The sequence below is a fragment of the Akebia trifoliata genome, chromosome 3 (assembly GCF_017979445.1).
Source record: "Akebia trifoliata isolate Shusen 1 chromosome 3, ASM1797944v1, whole genome shotgun sequence".
In the NCBI taxonomy this organism is placed as follows: domain Eukaryota; kingdom Viridiplantae; phylum Streptophyta; class Magnoliopsida; order Ranunculales; family Lardizabalaceae; genus Akebia; species Akebia trifoliata.
The window spans coordinates 4,437,380-4,457,718 of record NC_141377.1 but is presented as its reverse complement, the minus strand read 5'-3'; the positions used below and the strand labels follow the sequence as shown (position 1 = coordinate 4,457,718).

Genomic DNA, 20,339 nt, shown 5'->3' with positions numbered 1-20,339 from the left:
CTAAAAAGAGGGTTTTTTTTATTTATTAAAATGTCTACATCTTTTCTAGAGAAGAGAGTAAAGAAAGAAAAAAAACACTCTAAGATACAAGAGGTTGAAAGGTTTGGGAAGATTGAGATCTAGAAGAATGTGAAATTAAGGGATACAAGTTACTCCTTATATCGATTTGCCCTATTTCTTTCATAGTAAAATTGAACCCCAACGCTCATATCTCCGTAAAAGTAACTTTAGGGTGGACCACATAAGATCTCGTGTTGTAAGTATTGTATTCTTACTCTTTCTTTGTGTGGTTATTTATCCTCTTTGCATGTATTATTATTAATTGAATTTATCATTCATTGCCATTATCAAATCAAGTCTTGGAAGGTGTGCCATACAAAATGTTTGGTGAAATATGCAAAGATGTTTGATCAAATTATTAAGTGAGCTTCACAAAGGTATTCACATACACTACACCATGCAAACATCCATTGTATGTTGACTTCAAAGTACATCTCATGCATGAAAACAAGCTCTAGATTTTGTAATCAAGACTTCTAAATGAATCTAACAATGGTCATCAAGTTCCAATGGAGGGCCACTTTCGTTTGCAGTGAACGTCAATGTTCAATAATTAAACCAAAATAAAGAATTTTGAAATTTTGTTTCGTAAAAGGAAATCATAAATTTTTTCGTTGATTTTGCAAATTTCCAATTCGGTCACCGTGTACTATCCAATTGGTGGGCCATCTCATTCTTATCAATCCAAATCGTCGTAAGCAATGAGTTACCTCTTGATTGGCTATAATCCAATTATTCCATATATGTATGATCCTCACCATAGGATTGATCACATGATGTAGGATTGCCACCAAAAGATAATTTTTCAAAGATGGTATCCATTTATTTATGGGACGGTGGGCATCATCTAACCACCACACTTCAATGCAAGATATTATGGTTTATGGTTTGGGAATAGTCAGCATAAATGTGATGGCCCACTGCTCAAGAGGATGAAGAGTGACCTCAGGATCGGACCTCACATGACACATCTTTCCTTAAAGGGGATAGGAACCATAGAAGCCATTTCACTCGTACACTTTCGCATAAAGATGTGCGATGTGAGGTCCAATCTTGATGCCACTGCAGCATTATTCCATTTAAAATGGTGCAGAGGTCTAGCTAAGGATGTACATTTTACCTGGATTCCGACGTTCCGAAAAAACAGACCGAACCCATTCGGGTTAAGATCAAACCGAAACCAATAAATATCAGTTTGAGTCTCAGTTTGCCCCTCTAAAACAGAACCGAACCCATTCTAAAGATCAAAACCTGAACCAAGAACCGATTTATTATATTAGGTTTATTTTTGCTAATTTTATCAGAAAGTAACATTGGGCAAGTTGGTAAGATGCTACCCCAACCTTAAAAATATCCAAAAAATTTAGTTTGGTGTGGGTTCGGTTTTGACATTTGAAACTTGAACCCGAATCGAATGTGAATTTGAGATTTTTGGGTTGGTCTCAATTTTAGCCATACCCAGACCAAATCCGAAATTTCAGTTTGATCCGATTCGGATTTACCCGAATGTACATCCCTAGGTCAACCAAAATGGCCATGGATGGTTTGACCCCTTCAAAGGAGATAAGGACTTTGGGTAACTCAGTACAAGACCCTCACACTTCTATTGCCCTACAGGCTCATGGGTCCAGATTTAGTTGTTTGTTGGTTGACCATTAAACTTCAATGTAAGTATTACAAGACTATGACCCATGATCAGATGGTCCCACCTTTTTTCATGAACTACAAGACCCATATCAGTAATGGTCAAAATGCAAAAATTTAGTAATGGTCAAAATGCAAAGAAACTGTGATCTGAAGTTCTGAACCAATGTTACCTGATTCATCGGTTCGCTCGATTCAAATTCGGGTTCAGGGTTCATCACTCTAGAATGAACCCAGTTCATAGGGGTAGGTAGAGATAATTTGTTTCTTGGTTCGCTTTGATTTCCTAGATCAGCTTGTTAGTTTGGTTGACTTGTGCATATATATAATTCAAGTATTCAAGTTATAACTACATTTACAATGGTAAAAAAATCTAAGTTAAATAGATATAAATTATTAAAATAATTCAAATTTTAAATATAAGCAATGTAAAAAAAATATAATAAATTGATTTGGTTAATAGACAACTTAAAAAATTATATGGCTTGTTGAACCCAACCAAAATTCGGTGGGTTCATGGTTCACTTGATTTTACAAATTCAGTACGAATCGTACCACAAATCGGTTTGTTATTTGGACCAGTGGCAACGAGTTGGGTTACATAGTTCAGAACCATTTGACTTGTGCAACGTTATGGGTAATTTTGATGAGAACCCATTAGCTTTTCCTAACCCTTCATTTGAGACTACAAAAATGACTGAAACACCCTCGTCTTCAACCTTTAGCCAAAACACTTGATTTTTTTTTTTGGGTACATTACACTTTGAACCCCTATGGTTTGGCATAACTCCATGTTGACCCCCTAACATTCTAACAATTGCACTTACCTCTCCTTTCACACACGGTGTAAAGTGCAGATGTTATTTTACTATTTTACCTCTCATTTTATCTTTTTTTTCATTAAAAAAGAAAAAAAAATTAGAACTATAAAAATTTACCCATGTAAACATTCACAAGTAAACCCATTTTTTTACAAGGATATTTTAGTTTATAAAAAAGAATAATATTTTAAAATAAGTAAAATCAACTTTTTAAAACGTAAATCAGTTTTAATTGTTTGTTGACAGACAAGTACAATTATCCAAACATTAGGGTGTCAACAAGGACTTATACCCAACCATAGGGGTGAAAGTATAATTTACCCTTTTTTTTTTTTTTTTTTTTCTCTTTTTGGGAAAAAACCATTGTCTTATTCTTCAATCTCTTGCCAAAATCCATTCATTTTACTTTCCAAAACCCATCATTTTGGTCATTTTCTGTTAAGTTTCCCAGGTAAGTCCCAAGTCAAGGGGTATGCCGTATGCCACTAGTTTGACAACCCAGGAGTATTCTCTAATTTTTACAAAAACCTGAGGTTACCTGACCATTGTGGTAAAAAGATAATAATCCAGCACTCTGTAGCTTTTGATATAGAAAGGCGGTGAAAGATCAATTCTTGAAACAAAGCTTTGAGCATCTGCTGTTAAAATCTAAGCACAAAAGCATGCTGGGAATCAAAACTTTGTTCTGCGTAAATAGACTTCAATCATTGACAATCACACAAGTGTGCACATCTTTGTGTGTGTGTGTGCAGCACCATCAGATGGCAGGGCTTATATCCTCCAAACTGTCAAAGAGAGAAAGAAAAAGATTAGAAGAAATTTTTTTCATTTCTAGAATGAAATTATTCAAAGAACACGTGTCACGACCTTCTCCCTAAGTGCTCGATGATATCGGTGGTGAGGGTTGCCCTTTTATTATTCTCAAAGGCAACAGAAGCAGCTTTCCTCAGAAGGGCAGAAGCAGCAATGCATCCCAACATCATTGGATTCGATGAACTTCAACAATCACAAACCAAAGAAATGACCAACTATTAACCAAAAAAAGGGAATTGAAAATAGAAAAGATTTAAGCAATTCTGACAAAACCTTATAGTTGAGTCTTCTTCTGTAGTCTTCATACGTTGTCGTGCCCAAGATGAAAATACAGCAACACTGGCACTCCCACAATAACAGAGAAATTTAACAAGAAAATGCCATTAGTTTGTTTAAATGCTTTCATTTCAGTCTATGAAGGGCTGAATTTTTATCATAGATGGTAACAGTACATGATGTCTATTAAAATTAACTAAGTTATTAAGCTCTGAACATTGGAAGAAATTACAGAAGGTAGGTTTAGAAGTATAATAAGAAGCTGGACTCAGGACTCAAATGCTGGAAGAACCATAAAGCAATTGAAATTTCAAGTAATGCTACAGAAATCCAAACTCCACTAGGAAATCGCATAATGGAATGTGAAGAATACCCTACAATGTCTCATGGACATACCCAAAAAAAAAAAAAAGACAAATAAATAATAATAAATTGCAATCCTATAGATGCTGGAATGGATTTCTATGATAAAGCATAGGAAGACAGTTGATTGATATATAGGCTGGAAATATCAGCACAGAAATTTGTCATAGAATACAAGCTAGAACTCGGTAATAAGTATCTGGTAGTAACAAACCTTCCAGAAAGGATATCTCCCTGACCACCACACCGCCGCGGAGATCCAAAGATGCTCACCATATTAACTACATAAATCATTAAACAAGTAAAACTTACAAGTAGCTTAAGATGAATAGGTTCTAGAGAGAGAGGTAAAAATTTAAGTTACATGTATTTTATTAGACCATATGGACAATTTACTAACAATGTCGCCATGCACATGGGGCACACACAAGAGAGGGATCTTGGCAGGCCCCACCTAAATGACCTCATAGGTTAACAAAAAAATTTGTTATCGATAAAGAGAATTGAATTAGATGATTATAACCATCTAATGGATCATTCCAAACAGATGCTTGAATCCTCTGATCTACAAGTCTTCTCGATTGATAAGACTTATTTGTTAGGCAACACAAAATAAGGTGATAAATTTGGATAGTAGGACCACCCTATCAATCAAGTTGTGAACCTAGTGTCTCGAATACTGAGTTTCAATTTGCATGCAGACCACGTTTATTGTGATACCACTGGTGGACTGTCTTGCGATTTCACAAAAGAGTAACTCGGATTTCCCTTTTTTTTTTATAGAAATTTTATTGAAGAAGAATAAAAATAAAATAAAATAAAATAAAGGTTGAGTTGATCTTCACAAAAACAAACAGAAATAATAATAATAATAATAATCTCTATCCTCATATAGAAACTCCTACCAAAACAAGGAATCTTCAAAAAATTGTCCCCTAAATTCCTTGAAGCACTAGTAATAAGAAAAGAAAACCCAAAATGATGACAACGACCTCTTGCAAGCTTACTCACAACGAATTCCCTTTTTTGAAAAAGACTCGTGTAAAACACATTTTATACCTCTAAGTAACAATTATAATGATAAAAAAATACAACTTTTTCAACACAAAAATGCGGTTTTATGTTTTAAACACTTTTTTTCAAACAAAAACAAATAATAATAGATTTGTTTTATAGGTCAGGCCTTATGGTTGTTTGGGATTTGGTTTATAAATGTTGTTTAATGTGGGATTTGATAATAACGATGTCTTGACGTTAAGGTCTTTTTCAATTTTTTCCATAATATGTTATTTCGCTCAAAAAGCATATTGAAAGTTAAAGACTTCTTTTAGCATCAGCAAAAATAGTTTACATGGAAATATGTTATCATGCATAAATATTCAATGCTATTTTTTGTCCTCAAAAATATATTTAAAACTTCTAATAACTGTATTTTTTTTAATCGGTAAGATAAATGTCTAATGTATTTTATATATATTATTTTTTTCTAGTTTCTTTCTTCTTCTTTTTTTTCCTGAAGATTTCCCTTTAAGCCGTATTCCGACTTGGTGACTATGCCTGCAAGGAGTGCTCCACAGCACTGGCACCAAGATTTCATATTCTTTTTTTGGATAGGTTTAATGCGAAGGCTGAGTTTTGAACCCAGGTCTATGGTATTACAATGCACAGACTTTTACCACCTCACCAAGGTGGCACCTTCAAAACACTGTACAATGACATAAAAGTATGTCAGTTTTCCTTGTCCAGATACTATATGGCATGGAGTATCTATTTGATAACTAGTCATGTTTGATGACTCAAAAATTAGTACAAATAGCTTCATCAACCATAAGATCCTTCAAAAGTTACAGAGAGAGTTGAATTACATCATTAGCATGGTAATGATTTGGTACCTGTCTCGCCATCACTGATGATATCAGATTTTCCCTTCCGAAGGATAGTTGTGCCACCAATCCTGACCAAAAAGAGAATCTGTCCATTGTAATTTATGAAAGAGAGAGAATTCTAATAATGTAGAGAAAGAAATTCATCTAGCTAACTGATTACCGTATTGCAATGAGAAACAGAATTGGGCCCATGTCACTGAGGGATATTTAAATATTAAAGGATTAGGAAGGCACAAGTCCCTCAGTACAACCTACGCTGTATACATGGCAGCAACCAGGGTCTGCCTACCAAAAAATCTTTTAGGCAGGAAATCTACCTCATTAGATGACATGTCCATATGACTGGACCCTTTTCTATATACTCCAATTGAACTGCACTGAAAGAACTGACAGACTTCTACCATCTGTTCATCCAGACATAGAAGTATTCTTTACACATGGATGTTCCCTATACATGTCAAAAACACAGTACGACTTATTTATATGGCTTTCATCATATCAATGATGTTTATCCATAAAAAAATATGAGCTTAAGCCCATAGCTCCGGTGGTTTGACACATTGCAAAATAACTTTGAGGTCCTGGGTTCAAGTCCAACTTACCCAAAAAAAAACATATCTAAAAGAACTACCTAAGTTGGAGAGAGAGAGAGAGAGAATCTTACGAAGAAAGGATAGAATACAAAATATTTCCCATTGAACACTAACTCTTCCTCTCATGTATTGAATAAGTAGGGATCAACTTAACAATGTGGCTTTCACCTTGAGAATGGTATTGTCCACACTACCCTTTTTGCCTTCAAAGATTATGCTGTTGTGTTCTTTCCAAAGGCACAATATATCATGACTGATGTTGAGTTCCAAACGAAGTGGCCTTGGGACAAGAAAGCTTCAGAAGCCCAACTTTCCATAAGGACATAGACGTTTTTGGTCATCACCCAATTATTCTCAAAGACTTGGAAGCATAGTCACCAAGTCCAGCTTCGGGAATAAGTCGGCAAGGGAAAAAGTTGGAAAAATCGAGAAAAATCGAAATAGTTATAGAACAATATATTTTTTTTCTACTAACTGGTGTTAACATTCGTATCATCAAATCCTATGTTAAACTATACAAATAAATCATAAAAGAAAAAAAATTAGGGTTCTGTTCTGATTTTGAGTTTTGAGTTTTAAAGAATGTTACGTTTATTAAAACATTACCCTTTAATTTTGTATTAAATTATTAAAACATCCTTTTGGGTTTAAAAAATTGTAAAAATAATCATGTAATGTTAAATTAACTATGAAAAAACCCTCCAAGAATTGGACGATTAAATTGCGAAGTTTGTTTAAAACACGATTTTTCAAATACATCGCTATTTATTCATGATTTAATCGACAACCTATAAAACCGTGACTTAAACATGACTTTTTGAAAAAGTTGGCGACTTTGGTGACTATGCTTGGAAGAAGGAATCCCAAACTTTTCTAGATGTGGTACAATGCATAGGATGTGGTCCACCATCTCCTCATTCATCTTACACAATACACATCCATCCGGAACATGCCAATCTCTACTTATTAAATGATCCATGATAAAAAATTTGTCAAGCAAGGCACCCCAAACAAAGGAGTTCTTGGATGAACTGGGCTGTCCCACACCAATTTGGATGGAAAGGGAGTAACCGGCTGAATGTAATTTGCAATAGAGGATCTTCTTGAGTTTGAGATAAACTGATGAAAGGAGTGAATTGGAAACTTTCCCTTAAAATCCCATTTTCATAATTTTCTGTCTTACCCTTCAGAGGCAATTTCAACTCTACAAGATTATATATGGAAACAATACCCAATCATTAATTTTCCTCCGAAGATTCAAATTCCAAGATACAATATTCCCCTCTTTAATCAGCACTCTCGAACAAAAGCATTTTCCCTTCCATGAAGTCACTGATAAGAAGGGGGAAGGGGGGGCGGCAAAGAAGTACCGAATTCATGTCATTGTCATGTCTGTGTTTAGTCCCACATCGGACACAAATTGCCTTGTCTCTCTTCTTATAAGCTCATGGGCCTCTCCACTCATTGCCAATTGGTTTTTAGGTGGACCCACAGGGCAGCTATATGTGGCTGCTGCTGCTGTTCCAAGATCTTATAATCCCTGTAGTTGCTGCTACAACTCTCCAAAGACAAACACGATGGAGAAAAATCCTAACGGAAGACAAAGAACATTAAGAAAACCTATCAAAGGCAAAAACCCTATCGTAGGGTAAGAGATAGTGCAGAAAAACTACCGCAGCATGTGATCAAATCCCTATCGCAACATGCGATAAAGGGAATAAGAAACAAAAGGCCCTCGAAAGGGGGAAGGTCTAACGAAGCTGCTCTAGGTTAGGTATTAAGGTCTAGGGAATAAAGAGGAGAAGAAAACGAGGAAGAAGAAGGGGTGAACAACTAAGAGAGGAACCAAGGAGGGGACGAAATTCCTTTTGACTCTGGCCAATAACTCCCATCTTCCTAGCAAGACAAAAAACTTGCTCCATAGGTGGGGTATTTGGAAGAGTACTCCTTTCTTCCTCATAGAAAGTCTCTAATCTCTTTCTATCCTATTGATCACACATTTAGGAATATAAACAATAACAAGTAATTAATGGGAGATCCAACAAAGCATGTTCCCTTGGGTACTCTTTTCCAAGATTCTCGTCTTCTAAAGACTATCTCTACGAAGAGATCCCAAAATAGCTTAAAATCAATAATTTGCTCCCAACGGGCACCAGCTAATTGCACTCCCTTCAAGTGTTCTATGTTTAAGGTACAAGATGAACTGATATGCTTCTGCAATCTATCCCTCCTGCCCTAAACATATAGTATCAATATTCTACGATTATGTCTAAAACATTGTTGTTATGGGTGTGGGTGAATTTTATAATATTTATCATGTATTTATTTAATATTTTGATTAAGTACTATGTATTTATGATAAAATTTATTTAATCTGTTGATAAGTACAATGCATTTATGTTTTTTTTTTTTATAAGTATAAATTGTATTCCATAAAAAAGAAGAAAATACCAAAGGCGGTCGAGGTGACCAACCTTGGCATAAAGAAAACAGAGAGCAAAGAACAAACTACCTCAAGCAAACAGAAACCCACTTAAAAACAAACTCTTCAAAAAAGACACCTATGAACTCAAAAAAGAGGTTGCACCAAAACAATAACAAACAAAGGATATTTAGAATTAGATCCTGAAAAAATGCCTCCACTCCTTTAAAAACTCTCCTCTTCCTTTCCAACCAAATCCCCCAGCACAAAGAGAAAGGTAAGAAACTCCACAAAAATTCTCTTCCTACTGCAGAAACAAGTTTGATCCCAACTTTGCAATAAGGACAACAAAGAATTTGGCATCACCCAACTGTAGTCAAAGAGGGCTAAGAAGTGAGACCAAATGGCTAGAGAGACCAAGCAATGCAATAATAGATGGTCCACAGACTCCCCATTGGATTTACAAAGGAAACATAAATTAGGCATCACGAACCCTCTTCTAATCAGGAAATCAATGGTGGGTAATGAAAAAGCACACTTTTGATGGGGCCTTGGAGCCCCAGATAAACACATATGGGAATTGATATAGGTCCAAGGTGGAATTAAGTAAGGCTAATATAAAAAATTAGCAGAAAAAAAATTACCTTTTTTTTTTGATAAGTTGAAAAAAAATTACCTTTGTGCATTTATGTTAAAAAAAACAAAGTAATTATAACTTATCATATATTTATATTTTTAAGTTCTTTTTGTTTTTCAATCAATTGACAATAAACAAAATTTTAATATTATACAAAGAGAAACAAGAGAAAATCAGGAGACATCATCCCCACTATACAAAAAGGCATAAGAGAACCATCTTTGGCAAGTCCATCCACTTGTTCATAGGTCCTCCTAAGCATGTGGTTATACAAAACATCAAACCTAATAAGCATCCCTAATATGGTCAAATGAGTTGACAAGCGAAAAGGGATTCACAAATTTTCCTCTTGCCCATGCAAGCAAATTGACCGAGTCCACTTCAATAATAAGCAGCCCCACTATATGCGCATAGCATATTCTTATGTATCATATCAGATTATACATATTGGATTTTGGGTGTGACCAATAAATAACATCAACACAGTAGTCATTAATGCAAATAGGCAATAATTACCGTTTTGCAAGAGTTAGTAATTGTTCAGGACCATCTCGATCATTCACGTCACAATCTAGGACTTTCTGAACAAGGCGCTTATACTCATTCACATTAGGAGTTAGAACAGCTAAGGGATACCCACTAACCAGATCAAGATTGTTGGTAACAAGAAAGAGTCCATCCTGTGAAATATATCATCAAGCAAATATCAAACATTGTTACAAAATAAAGATCTGATAGATTAAAGGAGAGAAATACCACTTGCTTTTCTTGACCAGCTATAAAAATACTCTTTGGTAAACTTGAGAATGACATACCCCATCTACAACAATTGGGACGTTTGATCGCCTTGCTTGCTTCATGATTTCACTCACACAGTCCTGGAGAAATTATAAATGTCACATGATCTTTTAAGATAGACTATGGATCAAGATGTGCTATATCAAGAAAAGTGAAAATTAATTAACAAATGTATATATATATAAGGGAAAATCAAAACTGGCATGTAGAGTGGAAAAGAAGGCAATCTCATAGCACTTTCTTTTAAAAAAAATGTAGGATAGGTATATGGATATATCTCATCATCACTGTGTTGCTTTCTTGGAAGCAATTTCAACTAAAAGGTCTGAAGGTTAATGGTATCAGCATCATCAACCTACATAATTTATTTATTAAAGAAAGATAAAAAAACAAAGCAAAACAAAAGTGAAGTTGCCATCCATCCTAGAGCAAATACAATACAGACAGCGTATCTGAACCTCTTGTCACCAAATAATTCTACATCCGAATCCTAAAATACTAGAAACTTTCTAAAGGTCATAGAAGTATACCAGAAGAAATGGGTCCCTTCCAAGGCCTGGTCCAACGACAAGGCAATCAAATCTTTCCATCCACTTAGCAACCTCAGCAAGAATCTTATTGGAGATAGATCCTTTATCTTCATCCCTGAATAAGTTCTTTCACAGAAATCAGCACCCAACTAGATAATCAAGTTCCCAAGCTCAAGGATTAGGGCATTGGTCAAGGAAAATACCTTACACTATAGGATTCTTCTAGGATAGGGTGTACAATTAACTCAGGGCTGTAGCTTTTTATAACCCCAGCAGCATCTTTTGTACAGAAAACATGGGACAAGTCTGCACCCTGTGTGATACATGATAGATTCCATTCACAAATAAGGCTAATATGAAACAAACTAAGAATTTATAATAGAAGAGATAGTTAAGCCACACTTATGCATAGCTACAGCTACATACAAGAAATGAAAATGAAGGGGAAAAAAAAGAGGGCAGAGGACTAACAATTTTTAATGCTGATATGGCTGCAAAATATGGAGCACCTGTGTATTCACGGCACCCACCAATAACAGCTACCTTCCCTGAATAACACAATTTAACGTTTTATGGTTCAATCAAAGGCAAGCAAAACAAAAGTTCTTTACTCCACATATGCAGAAAAAGACTTACGTGGCCAAATGGTCCAAGTGTTGGGCCAAATGGGAACATGTATATGTTCAGGTTATATGGAATCAAGGGACCGGATATATGAGGGGAAGAGGGGAGGACGAGGCCTAAGGAGCTGAGTTGAAGGAGAAGAACTCGTTTGGAGAAGACGAGGGGATGGGATCAGAAGAGAAGACAAGGACTTGGTTGCATTCCTTGTGCTCAATTACCATACTCAGCTTTTTTATTTCCATTGGTATCTTGGAAGAGAGGGAGAAGTACTATTATGAAAGGTTCCTCTTGAGCTCTTGCGATTCCCCTGTTTGTTATGTTGCCACTGACACTACCAGGTGGCGCCTTCTATAATGCATACGACCGTGTGCATGTCAGAGGGGACAGAATACCCCAATCCCTTTTTTGCTGACAACATGTGTTATTATTGAACCATCAAGAGCACAGTCTCTGCAAGTCATGAACTGTGCATGCCCACTCTTTCTCAGTGACAAGCACTGCAGTCTTGTGGTCCTTTTTCAACCACGTGTGCGACAAAAAAATGGCATTTTGTATGCATAGGTGCCAACAACAAGTACGGAAGCTTGGTGTAAACCTTATTGTTGACAACATTGAAAAAGAGCACATTGAGTTGTAACAGCTCATAGGAGGACTATGAGAAATTCCTGAATGTAGTTTATATCTATAAGACCAGTGAGGTCTTCAGGGGGGAATTGGCATATGACTCCCATCACAGGAGTGCCTTTGGAGGCAACAGGCCCTTCTTGACAAAGTCATGGACATTATATCCCTTTAACAATAGTAAGGAAGAGTGATGATTCTAGGCTGTCACAGCACCCTTGGCGACTACTTGGTCACAACGACACTCTTAGGCGGTAAGAAGCATGCAACAACACTGTTAGCCAATAGCTTAGCCATAAGGATGGTGCCCTCATACAATGGACTAAGGTGAAACGGCGCCAAAAAGCACCAAAAATGATGTGATGGTTCCCCTAGGTGACATCCCCTTCTCCCTCCACTCTTGCTACTGGCCCCAATCATGGCATGGAGGGCGAATCAGTTTAAAGCTCTCCTGTTCAGTTTCATGCTTGCCTGTTTTCTTTCGTCTACGACCCATATGGCAGATATCAGAGTAGTTTTTACCATAGGAACTTTTGCTCTAATTATGATTCTAAAATTCTAAGCAAATTTAGTATAAATTGACCATTTATTCTTGTTTATTCCCTTAGTATAAACGAGCCCCTCCAAAGTTTCTTAAATTAATATTTCATTTTATCTAACAAGCCAATTTAAATTAACTAAAATAACATCCTTGATACTTCTACTATGGAAGTCTTTAGTCAAATAGTTGTTTCTAAAACTGTTTACTGTGCATATGAAACATAATAAGTTTATTCCATACATTGTTCAAATTTTCTAAATGGATGTGAAAGAAGAAGGCGAGTGATGTGTTCACGAAAGTCATTTTGGTGACACTTCTGTGCAGCAGCTAAATTGAACTGGCAAAGCTAACTTGTTTTGGCTACAAGTGATCCCACAAAAGTGTGATTTATGTAATAAATGGGATTTTCTTTGAATGGGAATGCTTTCAGTATTTTCTCGAAGTGGGTAGTTGAGATCTTGTATGGAAATCCCAAGGGTCAAGATTAGACACACAGAAATAAGGTTTTGTAGTATTTATACATCAACCTCATTGTCCAATGATGGTTATAGTAGCCAAAAAAGGGAAAATCTTGTAGAGTTGAGCAGAGTAGAGTAGGTTAGGTTCTCTCCTCTATTGGAAAATTGGATTAAAACTTTGCTTCCCTCTCTCATTTAACTTTGGTGGCCTCTAGTTGGGAGTGAATCATCATAATAGCTAATCAGATAGTATTCTAAACTGATTAGACTTTCTTCCTTAAAGAATAAATTAGTAGAATCATTACTAATAATAAAATTGACCGCTCACCTGCCTGGCCTTTATATCGACTTGGATCAAGGGTTGGAGTAAGGCTTCTCAAAACACTTTCAGAATCAGCTTCTAAAGTGGTTCCACTTGTAAATTTGGGTTGCTGCATTCTTTCCGTGTGAATTGGATTGTTGTAACCTCCCAAAGACCTTATCAGGAAATGTTGTCTCCTAAAAATAGCTGATGAAGCCAACATACAATTGTTCGTCCTATCCAAGAAGTTGAAGGATGGATTCATGACATGTTTAATCATACACTGAAACAAACAAGTTCTTCAATCTAACCTGTAAAATGTACCAAACTTCCATAATTGTTCCAGTGCACCAAAATTACGACGTCATTCAAGATTCAACATTTATAACTTTATAAGAAGAGCGTTAACAAGATTTAATTGATACAAAATACAGCAAAAAAAATGTAATGACAATAGGAAAATCACTTATGAATGGTTTTCCAGTTGATGGGAAAACCTTATTTAAAACCAAAAGACTGAACAAGAACTATCAGCAATTGGAATGAACATGACCTACTTCGAATCAGAATTCATGCTTTCAAACTAAACCCCAAACTAAGGGTCAAAATCTAAATTTTTTGTCCCGAGACAATGTTTCGATCAAGTGAAAAATCGATATTCTCCAGACTGAAACATTCCAATACATTGTGAAACATTTAGATACATTTTCAAAACATTGAATGTTTTGGGGGGTCAATGTTTCATAGCTATGGATTGTTGCAAATGATGCTAAAAAGCTCTAAATGAAACCCATTTTTTTAACAAATTAAATGAAACCCATCAAAGCAGCATTAATAAGAAAAAGTTTATAAACAATTGAAATAGGGTGGAATCAGGAATTATAACCAAATGAGCTAGACTGGCAACTAACCCAATCCAGATTATCTCTAAACACAAATAAATAATCCAAAAGAACCCATCAAGCAACTAAAAATCGAACCCTTTAAACAACTAGAAGATAATTTATTAATCTAAAATTCATAAATACCCACAAAAACAACAACAAAACCACATATTCAACCAAATTCAAGTAGTTTCCAAGAAATTGATTGAAAGTTAAGGATACTCATCAATCAAATTAACGAACTTTGTTTCCTTTATAGCTTGAATTTCGAAAATCATCAAAGACTAATTCCGCACTTCTTCAGAATTTTGATCAAAAACCCAAACTAAGACATGGAGTTAAGTTAAACTGGAAAATTAGAAAAAATGGTGATTCGAACAAGCTCACCTTAATCGATTGCCACCGTAGCGATTCAAATACGGAGTAAAATTACGTGAAATTTGAGGCCCCAAAAACCTAAAAATGGAGGAACAGATGATGAGCGAAGCTCAACGTGTCATACATGCAAGACCATTGGAGACGATACACACATTTCAACTGGACCGGACCTTTTTTAACCGGGTTAAAGCCCATCAGCCCTGACTGGTCCAATAACATTCATTTTGGACCCTACCCTTCACTATTAAAAATCGCTCCCTCTTCAAACTTCCAAAAATTCTTATTTTGAGCTTTAAACGGTTACTTAGCTCGCAAGGAAGAACGAAATGGAGAAATCGGAGAAGATGAACTCGATAAAATCGGCGATTGTGGTGTTTGGAGCCATAGCTTTTGGATGGCTAACCCTAGAGATTGCTTTCAAGCCCTTTCTGGACAAAGCTCGTGACGCGATCGATAAGTCCGATCCAACTCACGATCCTGACGAGGAGCTCATCAAAGATCCGAAATCTCCCTCTTTTGGAGAAGATGTTTCGGAGAATGAGAAATAGATTTTAGGGTTTTTTTTTTTTTTTTTGCCTCATTTTGTTGGAATTTTTAGGGTTTTTCACAGCTAGATCGATCTCTGTTTAGTTTGGATTGTATTTTTATGTTAAAATTTCAGTTTATGTGAGCTTTAATGGAATTTTGGAATCCTTCTCAACTTTCAATCCTTTTTCCCCCTTTAATTTCAAGGTTTTTTTTATTTTTTTTCAATCTTTATTGATTATAATATTTAATTGGAGAGCTGCTATTAGCACACCAACTTCTACTTATATAACACACTAAATAACTGCTTAATTTGAAGAAATATTTCCCAAAACGTGTGCAACTTATGCCAAAATTCCGGTTCTAGTACACTGTTCATTTCAATAAACATGTGTTTTTCCAGTGAATTTGTTACTTTTATGATCAATAAATTCACTGATAAACTATCAGAGAGATCGTTGATATGGCAAAATCGTTAGTATTTTACCAACGAATTCCTAAATGATAGAAGTGACAAAATTTCATCATATTCGACACACGAAATAGAGATTCACCCTAATTTCATATGGATTGGTGCGAAGTAAGTAAAAGTTGATGTGACAATAGAATTTTTCTTTAATTATGTATTAAACCTTGGTACGTGCTTGGCCTTAGCTCATACAATTGGGCAGACACCCTACCTTGACTCATTTGTGAGCCAACATTGTGTCAAGGTTGTGGCAAATGGGTTGGGGAGAGGGTCCTTTGGCCCTCAATGGATTATCAACCAAGCTAGATATGATAGCTCGACATCCTAGTCCCATTGAACACTGATGTACTCAACCCAATAGCACGTGGTATGAGAGCATTCGATAAGTTCTAATTCACTTCTCTTAGGTCCCAACCATCACATTTCGGTTCCACTTCGCTCGTTTTTACATGTTTTTGCAGCTATACAGTTGCAAATGGACTCAAATACTATGATGCGTTTTTTGTCTCTTAATCACGAGTATGAGTCATTCTTGTTGTTAAAATAATGCAACTTGTATAATTACTAAATTTATGTACTATCATAATGAGAGAAGGCGGAGTTGAAGTGGTTTGACACCAAAATTGGGTGATCATAAATGTCCTCGCAGTTCAATTCCTTTTTAACAAATCCGATAATGTTGGTATGGATTTTTAATATATTTAAGCATTTATAATATACATCCATGAACATACAAAATTCTCTGATCTTTGAATCTGACATATATCTCAAGATTAGTTATCATAGTCATGTTCATAATATTTAAAAGAGTTAGAATGTGTACCTTGCAATTAAAAGGTAAAATATGTGACTTGTTATGCAAGCAAACAATCTTCCTCTTGTGATTCTTCTATTCTAGACTCACTTTCTCCTCTTTTCTCTAATGTTTGGATCTACCAAAGTTTTCCATTCTTGATGGATTTCAATCCCAAAAAGTTATAATGTGTTTCCACGATTTTTACTCTTTGAAGATTGTATTAATTGATAATTAATCATTAATCTAATAAGGGTGTCGATCCATTCTTATATGAAGAGTAGAAGGCCTGGAGTTCCTCTTTTACTAGGATTCCTTACTATCAAGATTTTCTAATAAAACTTAATGAGGATTATTTCTAAATCTAACGACTTATGAGTTCCTTAATATTGACATCTCTTAAATTAGAATACAACTTGGTTAAAACGTTTGAAATGTGCAGGCCGATTGGGTCACTCATAAAGTAAGTCTAGCATAGATGATTTAAGCTATTATTTTATTTCAAAATTAATGCATGTTATATAAAGATCTTCAAATTATCTACAAACTATGGATTGGAGCTTTTATTACTTTTAAAAGAGAGAGTTTTTTATTTTAAAAAAATCATAAATTTATATCTTTAGTATAACAAATTATAACTAAGTTAACAAATTTGTATATAATATATGTTAGTTTATTGAAAAGGGGAAAAACTTGTATAATAACTTGAAATACTATTTTTCTCATTCGGTTATTGTGAATCAAAATTGTGGGTACCAGTGTTTTTTGAAGGTTTCAGTTTTATTTATTTTGAAATCGGAATCGAAACCAATAAAAATCAAAACCAAAGAAAATATAATGGATATGGTTCTAAGTGCCTTAGGGACTGAATTGACACGTAGGGGTGGATTTATAGTGGGGGCATTTGTCCCCACAAGAATTTTCAAAGTATATGGAATAATGAGGTATTGCAACAAATATCGGTGGTGGATAATTTTTTTTAAAACCACTTTTGCCCCTACAATTTATTTTTTCACTCATAGTTTCCCCCACAGATTTATTTTTTCATCCTTTGTTGCCCCCACAATTTGTTTTTCCACTCTTAGTTGCCAGCACGTGGGCAAAATCTTAGCTCTGACCCTGTTTACACTCATGGACTGGATCATTTTTTGATTATTAATATTTAGCTCATTATAATCCCCTCTGCCTTCATTTTGGTCAGAAGTAAATATTTCTTTTGGGAGGATGACAATAACAAAAGGATTTGTACCATATAAATGATTTTTTTGCCGGTTTGTTTTTACACCATCTTCAACTTTCTAATAACTCTATATTCTTGACATTTGACTGTTGAAGGAAATAAAATTTCAAGGGTGAAGGAGAAAATGTAATCATATCCATAATTAATCCATGGATCACCAATTAATTCGTTGACTATTCCTTAAGTTAGAGAATTTTATATTTTTTTTGAAAAAAAATAGAGTAATCCCATCACAATTTAAATACTTCAATGTTTCTAAATTGGTGACATGCCTTTTGACCTTTGTCTTCTCTTGAGGATCAATAAAATGATGTAACACTCTCCTCTCTTTTTCTTTCTAAAATGTCACTTGTTTTCAACATGTTGAATAAAATTTAGATGTTGTGACGTTCATGGTAGTGATACTAATGATGATTTTGAGGGCATTGAGGTCACGTTTCATTAATTTATAAGACAAGACTCAAGTCAAGAGGTCATAAGTCATAAATTTGAAAACACATAAGGCATTTTTATAGGCACCCCAGTTCTTAGTAAGGACACCCACAACATATACCATTGTTTTTGTCATACATGACATAATGGGTTGAATTTTTGTGAGAAGAAACTTCTAAACCCCTCAAAATAAGTTGAAGAATCGTGAAAACTTTAATTTTTTATAAAACCATTTTTGATGGGTTAAAAATTTTAGTATGAATTAATTTTTTGTGAGAATAATCTTCTTATCGTAGAGATCATCGTCACTAAAAAACAAATAAGTTCATTCTGGATCTTCTAACCCATAGGACAATTTTTTTTTGTTGCCATGATGTGGTTACCCTAACTAAATTACATTGCTAGGCGCCCGTTACGCGTGCCAAACAAATAAGGATGAATCTCAAATATTGATAAAACTCAGAGGGGTAATATTATAAATTAAAAAATGCAAAGGGCATGAGAAATATATATATATGGTCCCGTTCAGCACCCTAAGCTTTACCACACATTTTAACAAACATGTTTTGTCTTACATGGTTAAAAGTTTTGGAATGGACTGATTTTTGGTGAGGATGATCTCTATAGTGAGGAGATCATCATCACCAAAAATCAGCTCATTCCAAAACTTCTAACCCCATCAAAAATGGTTTACAAAAAATGGACGGTCCACGATTTTTCAACGTGTAAACATGCGGCTAAATATTTCGGAATGGGCTGATTTTTGGGGAGGATGATCTTCTAATCATAGAGATCATCCTCACAAAAATCAGCCCATTCCAAAACTTCTAACCCATGTAGGACAAAAAACGTTTGTTAAAGTGTGTGGTAAAACTTAGGGTGCTGAACATTTCCTATATGGGTCCCGTTCAGCACCCTAAGTTTTACCACACACTTTGACAAACGCGTTTTGTCCTACATGGGTTAGAAGTTTCGGAATGGGCTGATTTTTGGTGAGGATGATCTCTATGGTGAGGAGATCATCCTCACCAAAAATCAGCACATTCCAAAATTTCTAACCCCATCAAAAATGATTTACAAAAAATGGACGATCCACGATTTTTCAACTTGTAAACATGGGGCTAAACATTTTGGAATGGGCTGATTTTTGGCGAGGATGATCTTCTAATCATAGAGATCATCCTCACCAAAAATCAGCCCATTCCAAAACTTCTAACCCATGTAGGACAAAAAACGTTTGTCAAAGTGTGTGGTAAAACTTAGGGTGCTGAACATTTCCCTATATATATATATCAAAACGTGGAAGTTTGACGTGTACTTTTTCTGGGATACAATCAGCACTCCACTACCATCAAACTTCATTCTCTCACATTCAAAATTGAAAAATAGTTCTAACCGTTGGATTGAAAGAGATCGGACGCTCTAAAAATAAGACCGTTAGACAACGTATTGGAACATAGTATGACCGTTGGACAATTCAGAGCATATAAATTAAACATCCCCCTCTCGTTCGACCTCATTTTCAAAAAGAGGGGAGAGAGAGAGAGAGACAGGGAGAGAGGAGGAGGAGGAGGAGGGAGGGTGTCTGCAAACGAGCCTTAAAGAAATCACACACAGTGGCGATGGAGGGAGAGAGAGTGAAAGAGAAATGCGAAAATGAGGAGGGTTTCTGCAATGGCGAAGACGGAGTCATGGAGAATTATCGGACCATACAGTGGCGATGGAGGCAATGTGAGATCCCATTGAAGACCCTAACCTTCTATTGTTTTTAGTTTTTCCTGAACCCTAAACTTCTATCGTTTTTTTTACTGCAAAATGAGAGTGAAACAGAAATGCGAAAATGAGGAGGGTTTCTGCAATGGCGAAGACGGAGTCATGGAGAATTATCGGATCCTACAGTGGCGATGGAGGCAATGTGAGATCCCATTGAAGACCCTAACCTTGTATTGTTTTTAGTTTTTCCTGAACCCTAAACTTCTATCGTTTTTTTTTTATACTGCAAACGAGCCACGTGGAATCCTTAAACAACGGCGATGTTTGCTGTTTGAGTAAGATGAGATCCATTAAAAACCCTAATCTATTTCTCCACTGTCTATCTCTCTATCTTTTTCTATAGATTAAAACCCCAATCTTCAAATTCTAGTGCTAATGACGGGTATGGTAATGTTCATTAAAACCCTAATATTGAGAAAAGGGTATGGTTATGTTTCATCTTGATGACTTATTGTAG

General features: G+C 35.4%; 1 protein-coding gene across 2 annotated transcripts; it reads right to left on the bottom strand.

The window, feature by feature from the left end:
- Window positions 1-2,977: 2,977 nt before the first annotated feature.
- On the bottom strand, window positions 2,978-14,814 carry LOC147405632 (pfkB-like carbohydrate kinase family protein). Of its 2 annotated transcripts, none has more exons than XM_086433430.1 (12): window positions 14,660-14,814; window positions 13,416-13,699; window positions 11,315-11,391; window positions 11,047-11,156; window positions 10,844-10,958; window positions 10,331-10,393; window positions 10,032-10,195; window positions 5,870-5,931; window positions 4,192-4,258; window positions 3,612-3,677; window positions 3,393-3,521; window positions 2,978-3,310 (listed from the first exon to the last, which is right to left on the bottom strand). In XM_086433430.1, exons 2-12 carry the CDS (start codon window positions 13,666-13,668, stop codon window positions 3,283-3,285), a joined length of 1,134 nt encoding a protein of 377 aa, XP_086289556.1. In that variant the 5' UTR covers window positions 13,669-13,699; window positions 14,660-14,814; the 3' UTR covers window positions 2,978-3,282. The 2 variants fall into 2 exon arrangements, with proteins under 2 accessions (XP_086289556.1, XP_086289557.1); XM_086433431.1 differs by lacking the exon at window positions 14,660-14,814 and adding an exon at window positions 14,516-14,644.
- Window positions 14,815-20,339: the final 5,525 nt, after the last annotated feature.

Coding starts and splice junctions, on each gene's coding strand:
- LOC147405632 (XM_086433430.1), bottom strand. CDS start 13,668: ATGATTAAACATGTCATGAATCCATCCTTCAACTTCTTGGATAGGACG. Junction 10,959..11,046: donor GAAGAATCCTATAGTGTAAG/GTATTTTCCTTG, acceptor GAACTTATTCAG/GGATGAAGATAAAGGATCTA. Junction 5,932..10,031: donor TTACTAACTCTTGCAAAACG/GTAATTATTGCC, acceptor CTTTTTGGTCAG/GATTGGTGGCACAACTATCC.